Source organism: Fundulus heteroclitus, chromosome 7, assembly GCF_011125445.2.
Source record: "Fundulus heteroclitus isolate FHET01 chromosome 7, MU-UCD_Fhet_4.1, whole genome shotgun sequence".
Taxonomy (NCBI): domain Eukaryota; kingdom Metazoa; phylum Chordata; class Actinopteri; order Cyprinodontiformes; family Fundulidae; genus Fundulus; species Fundulus heteroclitus.
This window is the reverse complement of record NC_046367.1, coordinates 3,880,069-3,890,684: the sequence shown is the minus strand read 5'-3', so window position 1 is coordinate 3,890,684 and position 10,616 is coordinate 3,880,069. Positions and strand designations below refer to the sequence as shown.

The following is a 10,616-nucleotide window of genomic DNA, read 5'->3' as shown; positions in this document are numbered from 1 at the left end:
TCTGCCATTCCTAATATCTATTCATATACCATTACCATTATTTAAACATATAAGATTGTTTATTTCAATCATTTCTTCAACAACTTCTCCAATATTATCATTGTAACTTCCCCATAATGTGCTATGTGCATTATAAATCTCAACAACATATTATCTTTCCCTTAAAATTTTCTGTCAACTAAAATACAGCTGTATTTCCAGGTGCAGCAGATAGAAACTGAGAATTGAACCTGTACATACATGCATTCTGTCACTTGTAGCCAATTCTCTTGACGTGTTTTGTCACTTAATGTGTTGAATTACTGTTTGCACAGTTCTTGCAGGATCCTTGGGTATTTTAAATCTAACAACCCCACCACTTCTATAAGGTTCAAAAATTCTCTTATAAAAATTCAAAAGTAATGATATGGACATGTGCACGTGTGTTTAAAATGCTAATATTAAGCCATCTATAGTTCCTCAACCTGATCTACAAAGATGACATGTTTTATCCAGAATCTCTTTCTGTTTAACAATAGTTTCCCATTCCTCTCCTGGTGAATTGCGGAGTTTAGATTGTGCTCATTAACTACACATTTGACTGCAAGTTTTCTAATATTTTATTGATCAAGTTCCAGTACAACATAGTAATTTCATTGCAACAATGGCTATTGAAAGGAACACCTGAGGCACTCAGCAGGAACATACATGTCAAGACCTTTTGAAACCTTTGCAAAAGTGAACAGCATCAAGGACATTGTTTGATTTAGAGAATTGTTTTAGTACACCAACAGTCGGGGTAAACAGATATCTCCAAAGTACGTTAGTTATTTTTGATATTTGTGTTACAAAGGCTCTAACTCCATAAAATAGCTCAAAAGAAACTAAATGACTCATCTCCATGATGGGATCTGCTGTGACAGGCACCTGTTTAGAGTGTGGGTATTCTGGCCGTTGTAGCATCAAGAGTGTCTCTGTCTAAAAGAACCATGTTCAATGATCTTGCACACATCAGTCCATGTGTATTTAGTCAATGTTCTGGCAAGCTGAAGAAAACAGAGACACCAACTAGAAAAAAGTTAGGAAGCTCCTTTAGCTCTCAGCTTGGACAGCAGCATCTCATTTTTGCGGCACTCCTGGTGACACAAAAAAAGAACATTTTGTCATACTCAAAGCTTTAATTTTGAAATTAGCACACCTAAAAATGTCACCAGTGCACATTTGTTTAATTTCTCTTTTTTTTCATCTGAAAGAATTTTCAATAGCTCAAGTTGGAAGCCTTCAAATATAAAAAGATGTTTGAACTTGATTCTACATTATGTTGTAGTAGTCTCCTATACTATAATACAAACTCAGTATAATATTTTATTTTGTTCACTATCATTTGGGGAATCAATACTTATTTTTTTCAGTCTGCAAATGCATGTGTAGCATACATTGTGGTGCACTTAGTACATTTCAGATAAAGCTTGAAGAATACGGTCTTTCTGTATTTCTGTATTTTCTGCTGCATTCAAAATTACTCTTATGGTAATTGTGAGTTTTATGTTTTTAATTAAAGAAAAAATAAGGTTTTTGTTACCTCTTTAAAATCTTTGACAGTTTTAAAGTACAGCCTCTGCTTGTCAAGCAGTTCCAGGTACTCGTCGTTCAACTGATCTCTTCTCATTTTGTTTTCCTGTTTCTTTTTTTCCATCTGAAAAGGCAGATAGGTAGGAGAAGCATCTTGATGTGATGCAAGCTAATATACAGTGGTAATGTGGTACAGCACCAAGGGCCAGATACAACAAGACTGTACCTTAATGCGACTCTGTTTGATCCCCTCCACTATTTGCTCCATCTGTCTGAGGAACTGATCTTTGGCAGCTGCAGATGACATGGCTCTGGAACGATGCAAAAATGTTTCAATCTCAGTTACAAAACAAAACCAAAATATCTACATGACTATGGATGATGGAAAAAAAAAGGTGCTCTGTATAGCAAAATGGTTTGTATATTACAATTAAATTTTCAAATAGACATATTTTGTACTTACTGTTGAAAGTTGTCATGAATTGAATTTAGAAGATTTACCTAAAAAAGTGAGATCATTAGTCTTTAGTGTTGTTTAGGACATCTTTTTCAAATCATTTTTAAAGCTAAATCAGATAAGTTAAAATTCAAGGTATAATTCTGGTACCAAAAGAGTGCAGGAATTAAATACCTCCTTCTCAAGATAGAGCTTCTTATCATCTAAGGTGTTATAAAGAGTGAAGAACTGCTTGGTCTCTTTGTGTGTAGCAGAAACTGGAAGACAGGATTAATGAAGGACATTTCAGAGACAGGGCCACATGAAGAAACTCAGAAGATCAACTGTAACTGTAAAAGATGTAGAGGAGGAAGCCACCTTGGCTGTAGAGTTCAATAAATCTCTTCTGGTACTGGGTCAGTTCAGCCCGACTAGGCACCTCATCAATCTTCCTCTGCAAGATTGCGACCTCACGGTTCCTGCGAGCCTGAACAGAAAAAGATTAAATTAAAAATTCTGTACTAATCCCAAATAGAAATATGTCACTCATTATGCAGGTTTCTTCCAAAGTATTTTGTAGATGCTGATGGCAGTGCTCAGAGAGAATCTTCTGTAGTGCTCTCTCTTATAGCGGGTCTGAAGAAACCTAATTATTATTCTCATTAGTGAAAAGAAACTCATTAGTGAGCTCAGTGGTGGACCATGAGATAGGGCCTATCATCCTCTGTGACTATGCCTCAGTGAAATTAAATATAAATTTGAATTCAGAAGAGATACACAGGGGTGCTGGATGCTGAAAACCACATTACTAATGGATGTATAATGTAGTATCATGCTATCACAGGATCTGAAATACTGGAAATTAATACAGGCTCCACAGAATCAATAGCTTCATGCCTCCAAGGAAAAAAAATGCAAGGAAAGAAAACCTATTAAAGAAATTCACAATTAGAGAAAAGATGATCAGTCCACTCCTCAAAAATTGTTTACAAGATAATCTGTAATAAACATAATTTACACAATCCACACAATAAAGGCAGAGTACACACTATTTAGATTAAAAACTCTTTCGTACAATTTCAGCTTTGGCTGGCAGCCAGCTGAAACCAAAACTGGACAGAAGTTCTGGTACTGACAACTCTCATTCTAAAAGTAGACAAACAATTTAACACTTTATGAAGGAGCTTAATTTGATGGATATTTAGAGAGACATGAATGAGTTTAAAACACTTGTGTTATTCAAATACACAAATCATATTCATGTATCAATTACTTTCTAATTTCTGCCACTTTTAGACATAAAATAAGAGTCAGTATGACAGCATCTTAACTTCTGATCATGCACCAAATTCACTTATCTATGAAGACGTAAAACTAAGGAGAGACCTTCCTACCTTTTTGTAGATAACCAAATTAACATTTACTTCGAAACCAATACAGATGAAACACCACCATCTTCAAGGTGGGAAGCCTTTAAGGCTTATATAAGGGGTCAAATAATTAGCTTTACGAGTTATAAGACAAAACAAACTTATAAAAAAAAAACAAAAAAAGCTGCTTCAGAGGGATTTCTATCAAATGCTGTGTCCAAATACCCATAAAAAACGTTTGATGCCAAGAACACAGTATAATGAACTTTCTGTATCAAAAGCTGCCTCACAGCATTCGTTCTATGATCAAGGGGAAAGCCTGGGAAAGTATTAGCCTGGCGACTCCGACAATTACAAAATGAGAAAAATATCACCTTGGTCGAAAATAACGAGGGACAGATTACTACCATTAGAAATTAATGAGATTTTTAAGGTCTTTTTTGAAAAATTATACAGCTCATGACGCATAAGGAACAAGAGCCAAATATTTTCCTAGAAACCCTTCGAATGACCAATATCTCAGAATAAATGAGTACAGATCTCAGTGCAGCTATAACGAAAGAGGAACTCTCTATAGCAATAGATCACTTGAAAATAGGTAAAGCCCCAGGCCCAGATGGGCTGCCAACAGAATTATATAAGAAATTTAAAGATAAACTGATAGCCCCACTCCTTTTTTAGATGTATCTAGACTCATTTGAAAAGGGAATTCTTCCTACCTCACTAAGAGGAGCCCTGATTACTTTATTGCCCAAACCTGGCAAACCTTGCAACAAATGTGAAAATCTAAGGCCAATAAGCTTTCTTAGTGTTGATTTAAATATTCTTTGTAAAATTCTGGCTTGAAGACTGGAGAGAATATTGCCTGAAATAATTAGTTGACCAAAATGGGTTTATTGTAGGAAGACAGCGATTTCATAATGTGAGACGAGTGCTGGAAATAATTTATAATATGGAAGAAAAACCAGACACTGCTTTGTTATCATTGGACGCCAAAAAGGCCTTTGATTGAGTTGAATGGCCCTATTTATTTGAGATACTGAAAAGATCTAACTATGGGGACAACTTTTGTCGATGGGTTAATCTTTTATACAATGAGACTTATGCAGAAATAGTAACAACTGGAGTTATATCTAAGCCATTACAAATTAAACAAGGTTGTATGCAAGGATGCCCCCTGTCCCCTCTATTAATTATTTTAGCAATAGAGCCATTTGCCATTGCGGTGCGGTCTCATAAAAACATAGAAGAAGAAAGAAACATTGTCAGGAATCCTTTCCAATTTAAAAAGGTAGACTGCTTTACATATTTGGGGGTTAGGATAGTACCACGCATGGTAAAATGGTAAATGGCTTGTACTTGTATAGCGCTTTAACTAGTCTTGACGACCTCCAAAGCGCTTCACACTACAGTTTGGTCATTAACCCATTCACACCCTGACGGTGGTGAGCTATTTTAGTAGCTACAGCTGCCCTGGGGCAGACTGACAGAGGCTTCAATAAATGACATTGTTGCGGTTAACTATGACCCCATTATAGACTCAATTGCTGCCTCTGTGGATAGATGGAATTATCTGCCCTTGTCACTCATAGCACGAATCAATGTCCTAAAATCCAATATAATGCCTGTCATGATTTGTCTTCATGAACCAGACAGAGCACGCACACAGAGCTTGATCTTTTGCAGTTTATTGAAAGTACTGAGTTGTGGATGAGATGACCAGAGTTAGTTATCGGACAGGAGATGATGGGTACAGAAGCAGGCTGACTGGAAGATAGAGGAGAACTCAAAGCTGGATCTCGTGATGAGTACTTGGAGATGCTGGGACAACTTTCGAACCAGAGATGTAGTGAGAGAGAGTTCTTGGAGATGCAGGACTGTTGACGAACCAGAGATGCAGAGCAAGAGAGTTCTTGGAGATGCAGGACTGTTGATGAACCAGAGATGCACAGCAAGAGAGCTCTTGGAGATGCAGGACTGTTGACGAACCAGAGATGCAGAGCAAGAGCGTTCTTGGAGATGCAGGACTGTTGATGAACCAGAGATGCAGAGCAAGAGAGTTCTTGGAGATGTAGGACTGTTGATGAACCAGAGATGCAGAGCAAGAGAGTTCTTGGAGATGCAGGACTGTTGGCGAACCAGAGATGCAGTGAGAGAGAGTTCTTGAGATGCAGAGCTGCTGTCGAACCAGGCATGCAGAGCGAGAGAATTCTTGGAGATGCAAGACTGTTGACAAACCAGAGATGCAGAACGAGAGAGTTCTTGGAGATGCAGGACTGTTGACGAACCAAAGATGCAGCGTGAGCGTGTTATTGGAGATGCAGGACTGTTGGCGAACCAGAGATGCAGAGCTGCAGAAAAACCAGCAGCAAAGTGGAGAGCTTACTTCGAGCACCGAGGTAGCAGGTGATCCAGCAACATGCAGGGAGCAAACTTGGAGCACTGGGGCAGCAGGAAATCCAGCAGAGACCTTACTTGGAGCGCGGGGGTAGCAGGAGATCCAGCAACTAAGCAGGGAGCAAACTTGGAGCACTGAGGCAGAAGGTAATCCAGCGGCTAGCAGAGACCTTACTTGGAGCACAGGGGTAGCAGGAGATCCAGCAACTAAGCAGGGAGCAAACCTGGCTGACAGACATGGAGTGAGTGGAGACTGATGAGAACAGGACTTGACAGGCGTGGTGTTGGTAGAGACTGAAGACGAGCCGGCGACGAGGAGCAAACTGAAGGGAGCTTATATAGGGAGGCTGGCAGGTGAAGTGAGTACTGACTGATTGGTGCCTAACAGGTGTGACTGATTGCTGAGGGAGTGGAGGCTGAGCTGTGTGAGAGGAGGAGGTGCTGAAAAATAACAAAGGGAGATAGCCAGGCCAAAACTGAACCATGACAATGCCCAAACTTCTGTATTTGTTTCAGAACATCCCACTGCCACCACCTGCCAGTTTATTATCAACCCTAAAAAATATTTTCACACCCTTTCTGTGGAATAATAGATGACCAAGGCTTCATTTAACACTTTTATATCTACCGTACGACAGAGGAGGCCTCAGGTGCCCCAATCCACTTTGGTACTCTTGCCTTGGGTGAATATTGAAAATTGTTCTGTACATCTCCCTCTACCCCAGTATATTTACTCAGCAAACATCAGAATGCTGAAAAAAAGACAAAAAACCCTATTGTCAGAATTAATGTCGATTTAAAGCCGTTTTATTTAACTTTAGGATTACCCGATTTTAGCTACCGATCGACCCCTTCCTCCCAGAGGTATAATCGCATTGATCAAATCGGGCGTCCCTAAAGTCAATGATTTTTACTCAGCAAATTAGTCTTTAAAATGTTATTTCTTCAAATAACGTTTTGTGTAACTTGGGATTTGCATTGTGAATGGGTTAAAACACATGCCAAATGTTGTTCTGAATTAGTTAAGCTAATTTAACTCCATTCCATGTTTTTCTTAAGTCAGATCTGCAGTGAACCAGGATCCACTGAATTATTCTGATTATGATCAACCACTTTTGTTTGTCTCTTTTTTATGAAAACAGTTCCTTAGCTTAGCTTATTTTATCTTCATTTTGCTTAGTAGTTTAGTTAAGTTTCACTAGCCTAGTCGAGAGGATTTGTTAATCGAAATATAGCATCAATTCAGATAAACAGCATTATATAGTGATGTTCTCTGGATGTTCATTTTATTTCTGTTATTAAATTCTTGAACGTGAAGATAAGTTGTCACTTCTTTATTCTATGTGTGTGCAGAGTTTGCTGTTAAAAGATCGCTAGTGCTCGTAACATCCCTTTCAACCATTGTCCTGATATGAGCCTAAGAGCTGATTATCACCAGACAATACTTAACAGACAGAGTTATTTATTAAACGTTAAATAACTTTAAACAGTGTATAATTGCAAAACATAAATTGGTAGTCGCCTGGGTGTGCATTCATCAACACTAACTAAAACTGGGACTTTGTGGCTACATACACGGTAGGTAGGTATGGATACAGGTACCTCGGTTCTGTAGCTGCTTCCCATAGGGTGACCAGATCTCAATGACCAAATGTGGGATAACCAACACTACGATGGCGCCATACTAGGGCTGTCAAAATAACGCGTTAATTTTGATTAATTAATTAAAAAAAAATTAACGGATTAAAAAAAATAACGCAGATTAATCAATGTCGTATAGGGGTTTTCAATAGGTGAGGCGCGCCTTCACTGGGGGGCGCCGAAGAGTCACAGGGGAGGCGCATGAAGACAGAGAAGAAGACAGCGCTGCCGCTCAACTATGTAGCGATATTCGTGCCTTGTGTTTGAGCGCGCAGGAACCCATCCAAGCGCACAGCGAAACAACTCTCAATGCTCAAAACCTGAGCGCTCGTGCGCTACTTTGCTCGCGTGTACCTGCTCGTTTCACGCTCAACACCAGCTGTGCACTCGCTCGGCTGTTAAAGCCAATTACAGACAGTTTTTTTTCCCCATCCAATCAGAGTATGGCTTGCAAATACTGCATTCAGATGAATTAAATCAAAATGCTGCAGCCTTTGGCAGAAATTACTAAACATCACCGAGGGATTGAAGAAAAAAAATTAAAAGGTGTAATATTTTAGCCTAAAATATTTAGGCTAAAGTATTTTGACTAAAATATTAGAGTTACTAAGTGAACTGTGAAAAATGTTTTTGTCTCTTTTTTCCAGCTTCTGGGAGGTGATGCAAAAGTTTATTCTGATCATAATCATCATGAATGCCATCATTATTTAAAGAACACTTTAACACGAGGTAAAACAAAGTGGCAAACATCAGAAATACACCAGACAAGAGATAACTAATAAAATGCTTGTTTCTTAAAATAGCACTAGGTCTAAATTATGTATAATTAGCCTAAAAAGTAGATTGGAATATGGAATATGTTGACGTCTGTTAAATTCAGGTTATCTTTTTTATTATTATTTCAGTTGACGTCTCCTGTTGACGTGAGTTCAGTTTGACATTGGCATCTGTTTAGTTCAGTTTGTCTGCTGTTAAAAACAGTACTTTAATGTATCTAATCCTGATTATTCATTGAATCATTTGAATTTAAATATTTTAAATACTTTCACAGCAAAAATTATATGCAATTAATTTAGATTAATTAATTACTGAGTATGTAATTAGATTTTTTTTTAATCGATTGACAGCCCTATGCCATACATATTAATTTAACACAGATCGCGCATTACAATAATCAGTCTCTGCTTTGCCTATTATTGCACAACAATTAATTATCACAAGTCACAAGTTTATAAAAAGGTATTTAACTTCTTGGAAGTTAATAAAATGGTTCAATTTAAGCCCTGTGACTTGTAATTAGAATAAATGTTTTAAACTTTTGCGTAAAGTTAAATATTGTTGAAGTTAATCTTTGCTACTATAGCTTGTCTGTCTGGCAGGTGTTTTTGAGTTGGAGTAAAAATGAGTCCTCCATAGATCAACAGGAGGCTTTTTCAGCTGTGTTTTTTTGTGCGACTCGCTTCTACAGTGTGGCTTCACATCACACTCCACTCCGTGTAAAAACTATAAAACAACTTTGGCCTCACCCAGTTAGAAACCTTTCTCCGTTTTTTTTCCCTTTTTGGACGTAGTTTCCCTAATAATCTGTATGTATCAAAACAGATTATTTTATGTGTGTCCTGGCACACAGCTGTTCATGAAGTGGACGCTGTTGCATGATTGACAGCTGTTGTGCCATATTAAGGGAATGATGAAATAAATTATGTCAGATTGAATTCTGGCCATGTAGCCAATGGGCAACTCAGAAGGGTGGTTGTGTGAAAGAGTTTCACGCTTTCAGGCTGGGACGGCCTCTCTCTCAGCATGGTTCCATGCTGTTAGACCACTCCCCACAGACAAAGGGTCAGAGCACTTCTGACCAGACCCTCACTTCTCTCAGACCACTTCTTCCTGGAGCACTCTAGGACAAAGCTACTTCTTCTTCACCATTCCTTCCTCCGTGAGACAAAAGGAGGGGAGGGAGACTGCCCTAAGCAATGATGGGCCCTGGCAAGGCCTGAAAGACGCACAAGCCAGCACCTGGGAGAAATCTCTCTTCGCCCGGAGGATATAACCGGGCAAATCAAAGTTTAGTCTGCTGTCTTAACTTCAGCATAATTCAATTAAATTTAATTAAATTTTATTTATATAGCGCCAAATCATGAAACATGTCATCTCAAGGCACTTTACAAAGTCAAGTTCAATCATATTATACAGATTGGGTGAGATTATACAGATTGGTCAAAAATGTCCTATATAAGGAAACCAGTTGATTGCATCAAAGTCCCGACAAGCAGCATTCACTCCTGGGAAAGCGTAGAGCCACAGGGAGAGTCGTCTGCATCGTACATGGCTTTGCTGCAATCCCTCATACTGAGGGCGAAGTAGCTCTAAACTGTCGGCTTAGCTTGTGGAATATAAAGCGTCTTCCATCTAGCAGGTCTGTTTTCTCAAAACTATTTTGTCTTTCAATGCTGCTACGTCAAAGTGCCGACGTCTTGAATGTGATGTTTAAACAACTGTGAGATGAACTAAGAATTGCTACCTCTCATTTAATCCATTTTGACTTGTTTTATTTTCATTTATTTTCTTTTGCATTTTTATTTTAGTAACGAGTAGTGTTTCCTAGTTTTTATTGAATTAGAATAATTACTGTAACAGGGAGTTGTTTTGGTTTAATAAATAACGTGTAGAATAGTAATTGTTTGTGTTTATTTTGATCCAGAAGTTGGATGGTCTCTAAGAGTAAAGAATTACCTCTTTTTAAGTTAATAACTAAATCAACTGAGACATTTTCATTGGTTTGTGAAAAAGAAGCAAGGGTTAAAACTCCAATTGCAGTTATGTGTGTTATCAGCGTTTGCTGGTCACAACCGATCAGATCACACTTTTCCAGCATAAATAAGTTCATAACAGCTAATTAATAAATGCATTGTTTGTGTTAGTCATTACAGGCTTGTAGCCCTTGGATCACAACCATTTGAATTACATTTGTCATAGCTACCATTTGAGTTTCAATGATCTATTATTAAAATTATAATGGCAAATTATATTTAATAATAATACTCAATCAAACAGGTTCCTGGCATAAAAACATGGTGAGATGCAGTGTGACATCATACCATAGTCCATCTGAAATATTACCTTTAGTTCTTCACATTAATATTTTTTTATTCAATTAAATTTTTTTTATATAGCTTCAATTCATAAAACATGTCATCTCGAGGCACTTTACAAAGTCA

At 38.0% G+C, this 10,616-nt stretch overlaps 1 protein-coding gene across 4 annotated transcripts in view; it reads right to left on the bottom strand.

Moving 5' to 3' along the window:
• Positions 1-581: 581 nt before the first annotated feature.
• ccdc93 (coiled-coil domain containing 93) overlaps positions 582-10,616 on the bottom strand; it is a 90,374-nt gene continuing 80,339 nt past the window's right edge. For all 4 annotated transcript variants that reach the window (XM_036138774.1, XM_036138775.1, XM_036138773.1 and 1 more), the window contains 6 exons: positions 2,366-2,474; positions 2,183-2,265; positions 2,015-2,052; positions 1,778-1,862; positions 1,562-1,675; positions 582-1,115 (listed from right to left, as the gene is read on the bottom strand). In XM_036138774.1, coding sequence (XP_035994667.1) covers positions 1,059-1,115; positions 1,562-1,675; positions 1,778-1,862; positions 2,015-2,052; positions 2,183-2,265; positions 2,366-2,474 — 486 coding nt within the window. In that variant the 3' untranslated portion in view covers positions 582-1,058. The remainder of the gene's footprint in view (positions 1,116-1,561; positions 1,676-1,777; positions 1,863-2,014; positions 2,053-2,182; positions 2,266-2,365; positions 2,475-10,616) is intronic.